The sequence below is a fragment of the Anguilla rostrata genome, chromosome 4 (genome assembly GCF_018555375.3).
Source record: "Anguilla rostrata isolate EN2019 chromosome 4, ASM1855537v3, whole genome shotgun sequence".
Lineage (NCBI taxonomy): Eukaryota > Metazoa > Chordata > Actinopteri > Anguilliformes > Anguillidae > Anguilla > Anguilla rostrata.
In genome coordinates, this window is record NC_057936.1 from 55,575,554 (window position 1) to 55,593,162 (window position 17,609).

Here is a 17,609-nt window from a genome sequence, read left to right on the forward strand (position 1 = left end):
AACAGAGTCAGAGGGGACTGGTGAAGGTCATTGTGAAGAAATGAAATGAAATGCTTTGCTAATGTCTGTGGTTTGCATCATCTTATGTTCATTCCCTTGAATAAGGATAATTGCAAGGTTACCTACATTCATAGTTGGCAGTTAGTTCAAATTCTTTTCTCTTACAGACCCAGCTTAATAGATCAAGGTTCATTGTGGTACAGAGCTTTTCTATCAATACATTTTATCTCCACATTAATATGTTCAGTTCTTGCTCATGTGAAGTTTCAGTTTCAGATTTGCTGGTTAGGTTTTCAGTGCTAATATTTTAAACCGTCAATGGTGGCTGTGAATGTTTATTATGTGCTGCAGTGCCAGAAATGGGCAATGGCACATAAATCAAAATCTCTGTATAGGTCTTGCATTGTCTTGGAATTCAAATGTTGGTCATGAAACAAAAATGGTAATTGATGAAGAGGCAAGTTTAACCCTCCATGGAAAAACCCATGACATGCAATGTATAGTTTGTATGTAAATGAGTTCTGGTTTGATTACAGAAATCTCCAGAAATCAGCTATTGCTAATTACAGTTGGCTTCCACCGATTCGTGTCTTTTCATGCACTACCCTCTCATAACAGAGGCTAAACTGGTACATATTTAGACAAGCTTTATGCCATATAATAAAAAGCTTTTTCACTTTTTTTGGCCCAGGAGGAATGGGGTGACCAGCCTGCAGTGAATGGAGGGGTTTATAGGGGATTATTTGGTCTTTCATGGAATGCTAGGGCAAGCACATTTAAAATTTCGTAAGTTAAGACCTTTGGTCTACAATCAGCACAGAACTTAGAGGCAACCAGTGAAGTGATTTCAAAATCAGACTAATGTGGTTACTGCCATGAGATTTGTACTAATGCAAGGGTGATGAGTGTAAACAATATACATGTAGATGATATGTATGGTATGTTTTTTTTACACCAATAAAGAATAAATGCATTCTTCAGAAGGTAAACATATGGCACCTTTATTATTATGTTAATTATCTCTTTCCTTGTAGTTGCTCAGTTTTGATGAAAGGTTAACATTATGAACTTTGAAAAGTCTGACTGGAAAGAGCAATATGACACAAACTCTTTAAACACAATATGAATTAACCTGTGCATTAAGCTGACATTATCTTTACTAAATATTTCTAGAGAACCATACGCAAACTTAAATTTGCAAATATAAATTTCTCTTTCTGATGAAAATTGAAGTATTCGACATCAGCAGTTTTATTTCAGCTGATGATATTTGTAGCCATTGTTGAATGTTATTAACAATATAAGTCCCAGCAAATAAATTGAAATATTGTCCGTTTTTAGATCATAGGGCTTGGTAACAACTGTGCACTTATGTAAGTTGCGTTGGATAGGTGTGTCTGCTAAATGCCTGAATGTAAATATAACAATGATCCAGTTAGAGGAGACTACGAGAATGACATTATAACCTTTGAGATATTGTCATGGGTGTTTTAGCCAAAATATTATTTTAAGCCAGTCTTGCTGCATCAGGCATCATGCAGAACCTTCATAAAGTCATTTTATCCCCACATGTCTCTGGCTGGGAAAACATCAGTTTTACAACATTTAGAAAGTCATAAATTGCAGTAGCTATTCATAAACTGAAGTCACAAGTTGTAAAGCATCCAAAATTGGCTATTGCAAAAGATAGGTAATTGAAAGGTTTTTGTCTAATGATGCCCCAGGTTTGTAAATACAGATTTTCAAAATGTCTTATGAAAAGTAAGTTATTAAATCAAATAAAGAAATTCTTTCTCTTACAAACTTTATTGCCATATTTCCAGGAGCTGCCGTTGAGTCATTGCTAATGGCCCTGATCTGCAATCTCTCCACATCACCTACACCACTGGTAACCAGCCCTGTTCCTGGAGATCTACCATCCTGTAGGTTTTCATTTCAACCCTAATTTGGCACTCTTCCTTCCACTAATTTGCCGCTCAATGAAATCTGACTGATGTTTGCTTTGTTAGGGTTGGAGTGAAAACATACAGGACAGTAGATCTCCGGGAACAGGGCTGGTTACCACTGGTCTATAGTAATATCTGTGGTCATCCTTGGAAATTGTTTTAGCTGTCACCTCGTGGAACTGGATAGTTAATCTTTGTGGCAGGATGAGTGGACAGCACAGCACAGCTTGTGGAGACAGACTGTCTGGACGGTGGGGAACTCCTTTTCTGAAACAAAACACAGGTGAGCAAAAAAATTACATTTTTAATTGCTGAGAGTGCATAAGAGATCCAATCTCTCTGCTAGCACTGAGGCTAGAAACCGCTTGTGGCAGCACGCACCTAATTTGTTACATGCAATTACTATGTCTCCCAATTGACCATGCTCAATTTCTAAGACATTTGCTGATGAATGCTTGTCCCAGTGCACACTTCAGTATATTATTCTTTTCGGGCATAGCTAGCACAGAAATGAATAATAATAATAATAATAATAATAATAATAATTGTTATTATTATTATTATTATTATTATTATTATTATTATTGATGTTTTTGGCATAATAACATGTATTGTTGTTACTTCCCTATCAAGGTTGGTTTCATATGACTACCATTTCCTTGGAAAAAAACACTATTTGAAATACCGGTTGTTATAGTGTAATTACAGGTATTTGTGCTGCCTGAGTATTTGAACTGCTTAATATGAGATCAATTTCAGTAATTGTTTGATGTTGTGTGCAGACACCATTGATCTACCTGTCCTGTGCACACAGGAAAACGTATCCTGCACTATTTTGTAATCCTGAATAGTAGCATAAAAATGTTGCCTATTATGAGAGTATTACAAGTGCTTATGAAGGTTTTTGGATGGGGCTCATAGAGAAACCAAAGCTACAAGGATCTCAAACATGTTGAGCTCAATTATGCACTGCTGTATTCATCACACTGAGAGCTAATGCAGTAACCTGAGAAGTCCCAAAAATATAAATGGGCAGTTTTAAATCAAAAATGAATTATTTGGGCTCTGCTTAAGAGTATAGCCTTCTCATTTTTCCATTACTGAAAAAGAATCAGTAGTATTGTTGAACTAATATCCGTCTCCAGCTAGTTAATACAAAAGACTTACTCTATAATAGGGTGTGTCTGCTCGGAGTGAATTTATGTAACGGCCAATGGACAGAATGGCAGTACGCTATCTATTTGTTTGTTAAGCTACCAATAATAGGAATTGTCATAGACCTAATGGACTATTCAGTGTTAGCTGGGGAAGCCCTTGGCTACTCAAGCCCACTCTACCCCAATGGGACTAATCCAACTGTATGCACAGATGGAAGGTCCAGGTTTAGAAAGCTAAAGTACTCCCCAGTTTTGTTTGTTCCAATCACCTGTATTTGTCAATAAGCATAATTCATCAGCCAGGAGGTAGAAGTAATTATTGAAATCAGTTGACTTTCAATCAGTTGGAGTTCATGGGTTGAAGAAACACGTGGCAAGACTTTTACTTTCTGATCCCTGGACTTTCCACCTCTGATCGTATGCCACCGCTGTGTACTGGCACAATTGTAACATGTTACCCTGGTGTAGAATGGACAGGGGAATAGAATGGAAAAAGTGGTTCACTACAGGAGTGCAGATTCGCTATAACTGCAACTGTACAACATGAGGACTATGAAAATGAAAGCAGCTTCTGTGAGCAATAAGCAGAAGAAACTGGATCGGGTCTAGAAGAGGTGCAATGCTAATGCCACAAAGAGGGAAGTGAAATTTTTTTTAACTGGGCCTATCAAAATCTCTTCTCTGTCTCAATGAGGCACTTGTGCTTATTGCAGTGATATGGCCTAAGGCCAGTGATGACTATGTCTGAGAGAGCTGTGGGGTAATGTATAACTGGCCTTAGTGTCACCTATGACAGGAGGGTGTCCCACACATCATCACACAAAAGTGACTCCTTTGGTTAATGGGACACCTGCAGTCTGCCTGCACTGCTGTGGCATCACAAACTGCAACATTTCAGTAGGTAGACAAAGGGTGAAGTAAAAAGAAGTTACATTAACTTGACAAAATTCTTCAGATGTGTGCAAGTGTGAGCCCTCCTGAATGAGGGTGTACACTGCAGTAATGGGACATGCAAAACATCCCTTCTTACTTTAACATCATTTGGCTCTTATCCAGAACAACTTAACAAAAAGTTATTTGAATTTGAGTATGACAAAATAACTTTGCATCCCTGTATTGGTGAACAAAAAGCCATTGATTTAAATAACTACTGTGCACACAAAATAAGTTTAAAAAGAAATATAAGCATAAGTTTTTGTAAAAGGGTAACTTTTATTGAGGATAAATGCTGGGTAGTTCAATGTTTATTCCAAACTTTCTCAGAATGAATAGTCTTCAGCCTGTGGCTGTGACTCTGCTGATCTGATGGCAGCGAACCCAAACTGTGGCAGGAAAATAGGCCCACAGCATAACAAGGCCAATGGACACCCTCACTGTAGGGGTCAAGCATTCAAGCCTGTACTGTTCTCTTGGTGTATGCCATACATGCACTCGCCCACTTGTTGAGAATATGATGATGGATGACTCATCTGGCCATAAAACTTTTTTTCCCCCACATCTTTGTAGACCAGTGCCTATGGTTTTCTCAAATGTGCATTCGTCTTTGTAATAAGGACACTGCAACCCTCTTTGCTGACAGTCTGACCACGTCCTGCATTCACATTCTCAGTCACCTGAGGAAGAGTTGCTTTTCTGCTTTTCTTTACACGTTGCACTAATGCACAAGCATCACAGTCATCGAATGTGTGCAATTTCAGTCATATCAGTCAGAAATGGTGACATCACCAAGAAAGCTATTGTAGCAGGCTGTCCCATGTTGCCAAGAGGCCTGCCTTTTGGTGCTGTGCTGTGCTGGGGAGTGGCTGACAAGGCTTCAGTTCTCACATTTGACAGAAGTGAACAGTTCACCTCTTTGAAAATCCCTTGTTCATATTAAACACTGCCCAATTTTGTTCAGACTGAAAACTTTGGTGGTACACTCTTCAGTATGCATGGCGGTACCTGCTCCCAAGTGCACCAGTACTTACTAGTGTGTAAATCCGCTTTCATTTGCGAGCTGCAGGAAGTCTGTCGGAAGCGGGCAGATAAGATGCCCATGCCTCTATGTAAAAGAATGGTTTAGGTCTATAATGTGTACCTGAATAACACCAAGAACAATTAGAAGTTTTGAAGTGTGTGGCTGATGCATCATGAACTGTTCCAGAAATCAAGTATGCCAGGCTAAATACGCATAGAAAATATCCAGGTGTGTTTTTGTACACTTCAGATGACAGAAAAAAATTTTATGCATTAGCTCATCCATACTTGTTGAAAAGTCCTGGTTATGAGGTGATAATCACACAAATTCAGCCAAAAAAGAATGTGATAAAGCAATGCAATTATCAAAAAATTTTGTAAAATTACTCAATTCATTATTTTTTCGCAGAATAGGCTACATGACTACATATTACTGAGATACTGATGACCAAAGCTATTTCAGGAAGTTAAATATACTCAATATAAAGGCCAACGTTAATAGCAAATTGCGCTCCAAATGCGAATGTTTGTTCGTTCTGCACGCTCACATACTTAGTACACACTAGTATGTATGGAAGAATGTACTACAAAGTGAAGTATTGGGTTGTACGCATACTTAACTAACATGCGCTGAAGAACAAAGTTTTTCTAAAAACGTTGTCTTACATCGTCATGAATCTGACTTGATACAATCATTTTTGTTAGCACAGCTTAATGCTGTCACAAAGAAATCACGCAGGTTAGCAAGGCTAGAAATACATTGACTTGTTTTTCCTCGTTCAGTTAGTGTCAAACGTAAGGTTAGTCTATAGTTATCTTTTAAGAGGCACGACACCCTTACCACCGAATTCATAATTATGTCTGGAGTCTTCCCTAAACTGTTTTATCAGACATTAGCGTGTTTCGTAGGCTGCGATTACAGTTTAACTCACAGAGCTCAACGAGTTAACATTAGGCTACGTTTATTAAAACGTTAAGGCTATTGACAAATCACGCACGTGAACCCAAATAGCGCATAGCCTATATAAATGGTAATGGTGTTACTTGTATTATTCATTATCCTCTGCATGAAAAATGATGTACCCAAAACGCCCGTGAAGATCAATCGATGTCTCTTGCAAAAAAGAAGAAAAAAAAGAGCCTACTTTCCGGTTAGAAGTACAGAGAGAGACATTAATGATCGGAATGTAAATCGAGTCAAAACTATAGGGTAGGACAAATTCGTGGGTTGTTTTTTTTAAGTTTAGACTTAACTACTGACTAAATAAAACATGCACGTGCTCTCTCTAAAAACTTAACAAAAAGGTTAACACGTGTTTTAGCCTACAGCATCATGATAGCCTTCAGTAACCAGGAAGAAGATTTATTACAAAACCATCGCTTACAAATAGCCTACATTGCAGGCTACCCAAAATATATTGTAATAAACTTCACATATTTAGTGTACTTTAATGATATATTTCCCTCTGTGTCGTATAGTGGCTTATAACATATTTGATATTTAGCCCGGGTAATAGGCAGTGATCGGTGTTTATTTCAGAATTTGAAGTCCTGAACTAATGACTGCTATTCATTCTCATTCTAACGGATTTCTCGGGCTTTCTTTCGATTTTAGTATTATTTCCGGAATTGTTCAACACGGAGGTTTATTGTCCTCCTTGGACTGTCAGGTTGTTTCAACAAATTATTTAAATGTTTGGCAATATCCAACTGTTGCTGAGTAAAAAAGGAGTATGTTTTATCACCTTGTTCTAGGCTACCATATATTGTTTGTAACCATTATAATTTCCTTAATATTAATGAGCTTGGTTTGAAATTGAAATGGGCTTCTATAGGCTATCACAATTGTCTTCAATATTTTGCCAGTACGCTCCTTTTCGAAGTGAAACCTGCACCAGTCGACTGGAAGTCACTGGCAAGGGAAATTCTGAAGTAATACCTTCAGAATTACTGACACGTAATGAAAAAAATGTAGTTTATTACTTTGAATGTGGAGTCCAGTGTGATGCGTTTTAAATTGAAAAGCCGTTCGGCTTTCTTATGAAACGGGCATTGAAAGCGACAATTAACTGAAAATGAGCACTTCTTGTTTTATTTGTATATTATACAGGGTTTGTGTGTATATGTCATTGTCTACAATAAAAGGTCACTTTAGCTATGCAAATAGCCAACAAGGAATGCACATACACCCCCCCCATGTCTTCATACATTATAGTTCAGTAGAAACAGCCAAGATGACACATTTCAAAACAGATAACTAGAACTAGACCATCGGACTAGGCAGCAAGGCGTCTGAAATTTAGACATTTGTTCCTGTTGGACTTTTCTTGCGCATATTCTAACAAAGAACTGTATTTAGCCTCAGAGCAAATTAAGCTAAACATATGTTTGTTTGTTTATGATTCAAAATGACTGATTATTTCTTGTGGACATTTATTTGTTCTGAAGGGCGGTGATGATTAAAAATATTTTTCACATTCATTATTTTATATGAGCTCTGCAGAACAAGTTAATTGGTGAAAATATAAAAAACAATCAGTGATAGGAAAGGAAAGGACAGAACCTAAAATATATATTTTTACGAAATATTTATTTTTCTGCAAACACATGACACCACTCAGTTAGGCAGGCGTGGGCGCGCAGACACATCACAGTCTACAGTAAAGTTGTGTTTTTAAAATGCTACCGACCCTGACGCACATTTGATAGGAACGTCAGTACACACACGCTGGCACATTAAACAGCAGTCTTTTGTCTTTGGTGAAAAGTACAATAATAATCACATTAACTGTTAATACACCCAAAACGCATGCCTTCACATTTCAGTACAAACAAAAATAAACTTTACATCATATATGTACACTCACATATAAAGTGCAACTGGAAATTACGAAATACGAAAAAGTTAATTGTTTCCGCAGTAACGTTAAGGCAGGATAAACAAATAAATGACATTTTTAAACATCTTGACAATGAAACTGGTCATTTTAACTAGCGGTTTAATTAAATTTAATTTAAAGCTGTGCAGTAATGTTTCACAGCGGGGAAACATTCGTTTTTATTCTTTTACACTAATTTACATGTTTAGCGCTTATGCAAGACTATGTATCCCAACAGATACACCAGTTCTCTTCCATGATGACCTTGAAATTAGAATTAGAAGGCGTGCTAGTGTAATGTTTAGCGCTGTTTCCCAGTATTCTCCGATTATACTTACAGACACAAATGTAGGTTATAATGTAACAACGCAGTAAAATGCCCAGTGTTTATTCAACATTAATCCAACACACTGCAAGTTAACTGATCAGTGAGCATTTTACTGTAATATTTTTTGTAAAAAAAAAAAAAAAAAAAAGAACCTACAAAAGCTGCCAGATTCTTTCTACAATTAAACAATTGCTAGGATGACATCCCAATAACGATTTGATAGGCCAATAGCTATTTTAGGCTCATGCGGACGTACCGACTTCCTAAAGAACACCGTGAAAACATTCACATTAATAAATGTTTCATTGGGTAAGTTTCTGAACAATTTGTCAATAAACCAGTTGCCTAAAATCAGGGCAGTAAAGCACTCAGACATTTGTCTATTTCTTACCACAATTTTGTTAATTGTGATGTAAATAGTATAGATGCAGCATATATTTTCTGTGAGTGGTAGGTCTACAATATAGGATTTGGAAGACAATCTCAATGACCGCTCTTCCATTTCTTCATCATCTTACGGGCGCTGATTGGGCAGAGAACACAATGCGCAGGTGGTGGTACGATGCAACATATAGCAATTAAGCCTGTGTTTAACCACCTCACATACATATCAAACAAAACATCAAACACAATACAATTCAAATAAAAAAAATAAAAAGCCCAAAACACACATTTCATTCTATAGAATGCATGTATGCTTGGATCCGTTCTGCAGTTGGCAATCTGCTATGCATTCTGGCCAAATCATATGCAGTGTGGCCTCTGCGGTTCGGTCGCATGGGCTCCGCGGTATGCTGAATCAATAATTCAACCACGTCCAAGTTCCCTTCTCTAGCTGCTAGGTGCAATGGCAGGTTTCCGTCATTGTCCTGAATATTGACATCGGCGCCATGTTTCACAAGCACTTGCAGCGTGTCAGCATAGCCATCCCGAGCAGCGTCGTGAAGTACCGTTAGACCTCCCACGGGATCGGGCACATTAGGATCCGCTCTGGCTTGCAGCAACGCCTCAGCTATGGCCGGGTTACCCAGTTTCATCACCTGAAAGCAGAGTGCAAAAAAAGTATAAAACAAACAAAAAAATTGAATACCCATTTCATAATATAATTTAATAACTGGAACACATGAATCATTCCAAACAAAAAGGCTTTCCGGTCTTGGGAGTTCTATTTTAAGTCTGCTGCACTTTTGACCACACTGCCCTCTGTCATCGGGAAAACCAATTTACAACGCAGGCTAATCTTCTATATAATTCTTATCTACAGGCCTATCATACTGGCAAGTACTTTTAAGATAAAATCCAATAAACATACAACATATCATTTCGTGATAATAAGCTGCTTTAAAATAAATAAAATATTAGCATCTTATTTTGTCATTTGTACTATGTTTATGATTTAGGGCTACATTCAAAACCATTATCTGCTAAAGAACAAAGCTATAGCCTAATTATTGCAGTTGTCATTGCTCATTGATAAAATTAAACACTTGTTAGGATAATTCCTGTGTGCTGGTTTTCATGTCTTATTTCATAATTATTAGCAACACCCTAAACAGAAATATAATTTTAAAAATAAAATTGGCCTTAACAGTACCCATTTTTAAATTATGGATTTACAGCTTCCAATAAATTCAAAACAATATTCGTTTTTGAAGGGTATTTATTTATTTACATGAGAACTTGTCACAGTACATTATATGTTCTCATTTTGTGCTGTTCCCAAGACCCATAGATTTTAGTGGACTAAGAAAATAGCATATGTGTGCATGTAAATGGTCAAGAGAGTAAAGGCCTCAACAGTTTTTTTTTTTGGGGCAAATCTTATAAAACTTGGACATCACCATGGGTATGACATTAATAAAAATACATTTAGAATCATTATGTAAGAATGTATGAATGTATGCAATACTAATGTCCCTTAAATTTATATACAGACCACATTATTATTTCTTTGAACACATGCCTAAATCTTGACAAAATGTTTAATTCCCCTTTGTGAAAGCTGCATTTGCTTCTCTACAACCAAATTAACCATTTTTATTAAAACTAGATTCAACATGTGGGATTCGCCTTTGCGGCTCACATAACACTTTAGTTCATTAACGGATGGATGAGGGCAAGCATTCCTAATCACATGAGTATTTTTATTTGTAGGCAGCACTTCAAATAAGACAAAATAATTAACATTACATATATTTAAACATGTATCAATTCGCTGAGGCAAAATTTATATCTAATGCACACAATCAGCTATTAAGCGTCCAGGCTCTTTAATAAGGCATGTGTATAGCCTATTAGTCATGGCAGTGTACAAGATCATAATCTAGTAGTATAACCCCTAAGACACATCAAATTGCCAGATGCATTATTTTCGACAAAGAATAGGTTATAGGAATAGTTCTTTTCTGCAACAATTGTCAATTAAAATTTTATATAATGGCATTATTACAGAGTGTACCACTCGCTATGCACTTTGGTGATGGTAGCATCTCAAATCTTATTAAAAGTCAGTTTTTGTACTAAAAATCAGGCAAAACTGTAACTGTAATCATGTCAATCTAGTTCTATTCAATTAACAATTCTGCAGGTGTGTCATCACCATGTTTTGTTTATCTGAACACACAGTGAAATACTAATGTATATATATATATATATATATATATATAATAACTGAAAAGTATATGCATGTATGTATGTATATATATATATAACTCAAAAGTATATGTATGTATATATATATAATAACTCAAAAAAAAAAAAAAAAAAATATATATATATATATATATATACTTTTGAGTTATTAAAACGTTTTAATTTTTTCCCTTTTCAAAAACGTCCTGTGGAAAAACATAAATTCTCCAGTCTATCAGAATTTATGTCTCATTTATTTCATTTTCAATACATAGTTTCACAGTGATTCATTTGGCTTGAACTGGTGTTCTGAGAGTACTGATATTGGTAAGCTCTAATACTGACAATCTTGATTATCAATATTAAAACCTTAAATATTAGATTATCTAATATTTAAAGTTATATTGATAACCTGTTATTACTAAGAATAAAAACAAAAATAAGTTCCAATCAGTGTGACTTTTTGTTATTTGATGTAAATAGACAACAGAATATTACTACCTTTACGAATTAACATATGTGTGTTGTATAGATGAATTTTAACTTTATATTTACATTACACTATTTTGTCAGTTGTGAGCAAGGCCTATTTATTCATTTAGGTTTCATTGGTCAACCACAGAAAACCCATTACTCAATCCAACATAAGACAAACTAGTCGTATTACTATAGAAATGTAAAAAATACATTAATTTCAAGAATACAGAAATTTCACGAATAGATTTATTTGTTTTTCATTAGATTTTCATTTGTAGGCCATGTAAGACTCATTCTTTAAAGATATTACTGACGCACTGAGTAAGAAACAAAATGGCTTTACATGTAGGCTATTCTGACCATGAAAGGGAAATTTCTATACACGTGGTGCCCCATAACATAGGTTTTCACGAAGAAAATGAATTGGCGTGTACTATGCAGCCTACAGCCTGCCTAACAGATTCCTCAAAACCACAACATTATTTGAAGTAATGGTGCCGTTATCGTTTTCACACTACTGTCATTCCTGAAGAGGACTAAATGCAAATTAAGGGTATTCATTTGTTACACTTATAATTGCCTGCCTACATTGAAAATAAAAAAGATGATAAAACAGGCATAGGTCACCTGCAATACCGACTAAAGAGAACAGGGATGAAACTGCCTGTTTAAATTTGATCAACATTCAATTGCTGAATACCTCGTGAAACAGTTACTTTAAATAAACGACGTAAATCCCTAAAAGAAACTTCAATATCTACAATACGTTATTAATAACAGACGCATTTATATTTGGTAACTTACACAAGCATTAGACAATGAGATCATCCCTTACAAAATACTAAAAAAATAATAGTTCAGTGAACCATAAAGTGAACACTTAGGTGTCAAGAGGACAAGCAATACCAACCTGTAACGCGGTTCTGCCGAACACATTCCTCTCATTAACATCTGCCCCGTTTTGCAAAAAGACTTGAAGTTCTGTCAAGTCTCCTCTTGCAGATGCACTGGTCAGCCTATTTGCTCCCGATGGATCGGCCATTCTTTGCGGAAACAAACGATTGAGAAAATAATGTCCTCAAGGTAGCGAAAAACGTAGGTGTTAACTGTAACGGTTTTTACTCGCTTGTTGGGGTGGTAAACCTATATGGTGACGAATCACGAGCAAGCAGTCTTGTTAAAAAAAAAAAGGCTAACTTACTTAGCTGTAAGAGTAACGTGGGCCGTGCCTGGGTCCGCCCTCCGTTTTTAACACCATCCCACTATACAGTCCGCATCAGATCGGAGAACAGGGATGTCACGCCATCTCCAACCAAATGGTACATAATTTATTTCATCATCTTCACTGCAAATCTCTAACTTCATTGAGATGTCCTGGCCTCTTCTTGTGGACTTAAGTTGAGAAAATTCAAAGACAGCTAACTGCTACACTGACGCAGGATGCCGTCCAGTACTTGCATCATTGATGTTTCTTCATGTTTCTCCGTTTGCTTGATTCGCTTCAGTTGTTAAAGATTGACCCAGCCACTCATTACGCTGTTAAAAATAAACCGAAATTGGGTATATGTAACGTTAGGCAAGTGATTCACTGAATGAGATACTTCGTCCAATAGAAAAACATTGAAACCATAAAGCAAACACGTTTACACCCGTTTGCAGTAAACCCCCAAAAAGTTACCATTCATCTGTGCGATGGGAACCAGACAAGACTAAAGTCGAGAGCTTGACCTAAGTAGCATATCGTTGGCTACATTATCTCCTCGAACCACAAGGTCTCATAATTCCAGTTCGAAACGAGCTTTTGCATCCATGGCAAGTAGTCTTTGCCTATATTATTTCTCTTCTTCAACCAAAAAAATGCGAGTATGCAGGTGCAATTCATATTTCAGTCACTAGCACTAGTCTAGCTAACTGAATTCAAAAAGCAACCAGTTAAAAATAGTATGCCCAACAGCAGCTGGTGTCCGTTTATCATTGTCGTTTCGTGGACTCTCGTTGGGCAGGTTGTAGCGTCGTTTTATACTGTTGGTCTGAACGCAAATCAGGGGCTGAAAAAAACAAGGGAAAATAGTCTGATTCTGTTTAGCGACTGGCCATATCCAATGACATTTTAAAGGATGTGTTTTCAAAGTTTTATGCAAACTTCCCGCCCATTTCTCAACTGAAAAAATAGAGGCAGCTATACTGGAGACCCGGCGTCCAGCTTGCTTTGCTCATTAAATGATGAGAAGCTGTTTATTTTCGGTTAAAACAGAACAAACACTGCGCGGTCATACCTTCACAAAGATTTTGGCAGGGCAATAGCATCGTATTCCACCCCTAGATCACTCTCCTTTCTTCCAATATAGCGAGCTGTTTTAACCAGTGGTCTGGCATATACAGTTTTACCAGTGACTGCTACATTTGCGATGTAACAGTATGAAATATTTTAAAACAATTAGCCAGCAGAGCACAAAATCTTCAGCGCAGCATTTACGATCCGTTTAAATGCACTTAGGTTTAGTTAATTATTTGACATACAAGCTTTCGCGAAATTAACTATTAGACTGCACAAACTAGAATGACAATATGGTATTCTAGATATATCGATACTATCGCTATGGTTTGTCATTAGGCTAGGACATTAGGCTATGTATTTTATCCTTACCGTCAGCTAGCCTACGCGCCGTCCTCTTCACACATCTGATTGGGTGGTAGCCTGTTCGGTTATTTTTTTGAAAGAGAAAAAAAGTCTGTTGCTGCTCATTGGCATCACTCATTTTTGAAATGAGGGAACAAGTAAGCTAACACACACGCCCACACACAGTAAGCTAACAGACTAGAGGCGGGACTCCATATATTGAGTTTTGCTGACGAGAGCTAGCTAGCGGGCTGTGTAACGTTAGCTTTCAGCCACTCGTTTCCCTCACTGGCCGGGTGTGCGTGACTGACTGGGCGAAGACAAATTACGATAAATAAGCAAGTCTATCTAGGCTTGTCCCAGAAAAAATGAATAGTGTTGCACTTTGCGATAGCTTGACAAGTTTTACACTGAAGGGTGTAGAAAGCTACTGTAAAACAGACATACAACAGTAAAGTGACAAACTATAAATTATGTTTCCATACAATATTCTGTTTTAAAAATAGCAGGTGCAAAAGCACTGAGCTGTAGCATACAATTCATACTTCAAATGGAGACTTGGTGAGACCACGCCGCGCGTGCGCAACCATAGCCTTCATATGTAGGCGCACACCTGGCCTGCTCATGCACGCACTCAGAAATGCACACGGAAGAACACACTGCAGTACGCTAGACATTGTGATCAAAATGTAATTACATTGCATAAGTGAAAACGCATTTTTAAAGTCAACGAACAGTTTCCACATGTGATCCAGAAATAGAAAACCACCACTCTCGAAGAGGCTATATTTTAGGCTATTGACAGCATGCAAAATAGGCTAAGTAAGCCAATGGACATTTCGGCTATTGAACAAGCAAAGATTCATTTTTTTCCTTAGTTATAAGGGAAAAATTGCAGCACCGGTTTAACACTTTCTCTTAAACATTCCATTTTGTCAGTTTCTTCAACATTCTGCGTTGAAGAAACTGACTTAACTGCCTAATCAGTTTCAATGCTTTGATTCATTATTACTAGAACCAAGTCAGTATGCATTATTATTAGACAAAACTAATATTTCCCCCCATTAAATACAAGTAAAACAGCATGCTCAACACTAATGCATTATTCCAGCATATAATAATTCATACATCAAAGACGATGTGACTTAAACATGATGGATAAACTGGCACTAGTACTCACAAATGTCACAGAAAACAAAGACAAATGTATTAAAGCAAACCCCCTAACTGCTCCCCATTAAGGCCTCTAGGTCTCACTGGCTGCGTCTCAAACGGCAAAAATGCTGCCTTCAGTTTGAGACTGTCTGCAGACTATGAATGCAAAATGCTCTCTTCCCCAGTTTCCACCTGTGGGAACTGTATGAATGTTTAATATTGGATAATCATGTACACCTCATAAAACCCGCATTTTCACACTTTGTTGTTGTTATAGGGTTGATCTATCAGTTATTTTGGCCGTTCTACTACTTTTACTACTACTACTACTACTTCTACTACACTTTATTATGGATTATGTTATTTGCATTGTAGTTGTTAGGGTTTCCACATTAACCATATAAACTTATGATACAAGTATTTTCGCGTTTTCAGTTGAAATGATTGAATCGTTTTCAAAGACTCTCACAATCCGACCAATTGGAAAATTATGGCCTAAAGCATCCCTTTGTCTTTGTCACTTTTGACTGAGAGCATGATATTGTTATTAGACTGTTAGGCCTTCTGTATCTCTGCATATTATAACATGATGTGTTGGCAGATTTGATTTAGTTGTAACGCTATCTCCCAATATGGGTTACCAGTGGTTCCCAAACATGGATTGTGAGGGGAGTGTAAATTGGACGTGAGATACGAAAAGTGAGACGTGAGAAAAAAAAAGTTGCTATATATTTATTATAGCCTACATACCTTAGCTTCCACACCAGCCATAGAAAACACGACAATAGTTACATGCAAGTAGTTACAATGTAGTTTACATGTTAATGTGTTGTCATAATGTTAAAACGACTGCATTCGGGCTACATTAAAGTTAGGTCACATAAAATGGGTCGTTCGTTCATTAAGTTTAGGATCTAATGTGTTAGACAATGCACTGGCCATATTTTAGAAACACAAAGGCTGTTCGCTTGTATAATTCTAAACGCGCTGATATTGTTTATGCGTTTGTGCAAACAAACAAGCTGAGAAACCCCGATCAACTAACGTTATATGTATGTAGCGCGCTGGCTTCTGTAACTGTATTGCTTTTAATAGCCGTTGTACCACTGAACTGTTGGTTGTACCACTTTAAGAGTACAAACTTGGGAAAACATTCGTCTTCCCATTGTGCGACACTGCTTTGCGATTGCCGTAAAGCAATACATAAAAAGTGACGTTAACACAGAGCTGAAACCCTGAAAGATACAGACCACGGCACAAAGTACAACGTTTGCACTTTTAGTACCCGCGTAATCCTAGACTTTGGGCTCGGGCATCTTTTTTTGTGAATTTCCGACGATATTTTATATATGAAACCCTAGTCCCCTGCTTGCTTCTTAGAGAGCGACAGAGTGAGGTAGGGAGAGAGAGAGTGAGTAAACGACAGAGCTTGAGCTAGCCAGAGTTAGCCAGTCACTGCAATGGCCTCCGATACTAGCGGTAGCAACATGGACAGAGAAATTATTCTGGCTGACTTTCAGGTGGGTTTTTCTTCCAGCGGAAATTCAAACATTGTTTGAAATTCCTGTTGCCACGTCCAAACACCACGTCCATTATGATAAAGCCCATGCCAGGGTGCCCAGTTGGCTAAAACAGTTATCGTTAGTTTGAGAGGATGAGATGCTCTGGTTATGTAGATAGCTTAGCTACCCAGCTAGCGAGCTGTAAGAAGCGAAACCTGGTAGGCTGTTATCTGGTTAGCTAGCTGTATTTTAAGTTAACCTCGCAGACACGGGCAGATTTAAAAAAGTGAATACATGATCGCACTAATGGGCAGCTGGGTAGCATTTTAAGGCCAAAATGTATTTCTGAATGCTAATATGAAAATACGTTACTGTAGGCTAACGTTAGATCATGGACGTCTGGCTTGCTAGCTGTCCAAAATTAATAACATGGTCGTTGCTATTCATGGAAATGCATGTTTGTTTACAGTGAACTCCCCTTGCTTGGTGTCGTGTGAACCTCGCATTTGAGGCTAACTGGCTAGCAGTTTGAATGTGGTATGGATATATTTTGTCAACAGCCCCCGAAACCATCAGAACTCGAATTGGTATTAGATTATCGATAGGTGCCTAGCTAGCACGCTAATAAGGTTTATGTAGCTTTAAAACAACGTAGAACAAATGGCAATGGCACAATGGACGCACACTTTGTCATAATTTATGTTTAGCATGCTAGCTAAAGTTCATATCATTCTGCCATCATTGCTGTTGAATATACGGTACTTCAAAAATAAATGCGTTTAGGTGTGGTTGAGATGTTAAATATCTGGCAGCAAGCGTTGTTTTAATTTTGCTTATGTGACTGCACACGACACCATTAACTGGCGTTACACTCTAATGTTTGGTAAGGAAATATCTTACCTTTTCTTTAATTTTGTTTCAATAATTAAAATCTGACCCAGTACCAACGATTTTAAGG

General features: G+C 37.3%; 2 protein-coding genes across 4 annotated transcripts in view; one reads left to right on the forward strand and one right to left on the reverse strand.

Moving 5' to 3' along the window:
• Positions 1-7,630: 7,630 nt before the first annotated feature.
• cdkn2c (cyclin-dependent kinase inhibitor 2C (p18, inhibits CDK4)) lies at positions 7,631-14,295 on the reverse strand. 2 transcript variants are annotated; one of them, XM_064333321.1, is made up of 4 exons: positions 14,022-14,295; positions 12,576-13,422; positions 12,285-12,417; positions 7,631-9,306 (listed from the first exon to the last, which is right to left on the reverse strand). In XM_064333321.1, exons 3-4 carry the CDS (start codon positions 12,414-12,416, stop codon positions 8,941-8,943), a joined length of 498 nt encoding a protein of 165 aa, XP_064189391.1. In that variant the 5' UTR covers position 12,417; positions 12,576-13,422; positions 14,022-14,295; the 3' UTR covers positions 7,631-8,940. The 2 variants fall into 2 exon arrangements, with proteins under 2 accessions (XP_064189391.1, XP_064189390.1); XM_064333320.1 differs by lacking the exon at positions 14,022-14,295 and adding an exon at positions 13,651-13,999 and having other exon boundaries at positions 12,285-13,422.
• Positions 14,296-16,341: 2,046 nt separating this feature from the next.
• The window catches only part of faf1 (Fas (TNFRSF6) associated factor 1), an 84,984-nt gene continuing 83,716 nt past the window's right edge, over positions 16,342-17,609 (forward strand). The window contains exon 1 of one of the 2 annotated variants that reach the window (XM_064333324.1): positions 16,342-16,669. In XM_064333324.1, coding sequence (XP_064189394.1) covers positions 16,610-16,669 — 60 coding nt within the window. In that variant the 5' untranslated portion in view covers positions 16,342-16,609. The remainder of the gene's footprint in view (positions 16,670-17,609) is intronic. The other variant, XM_064333322.1, reaches the window with a different exon arrangement.

Coding starts and splice junctions, on each gene's coding strand:
- cdkn2c (XM_064333321.1), bottom strand. CDS start 12,416: ATGGCCGATCCATCGGGAGCAAATAGGCTGACCAGTGCATCTGCAAGA. Junction 9,307..12,284: donor TCGGCAGAACCGCGTTACAG/GTTGGTATTGCT, acceptor CTCTGCTTTCAG/GTGATGAAACTGGGTAACCC.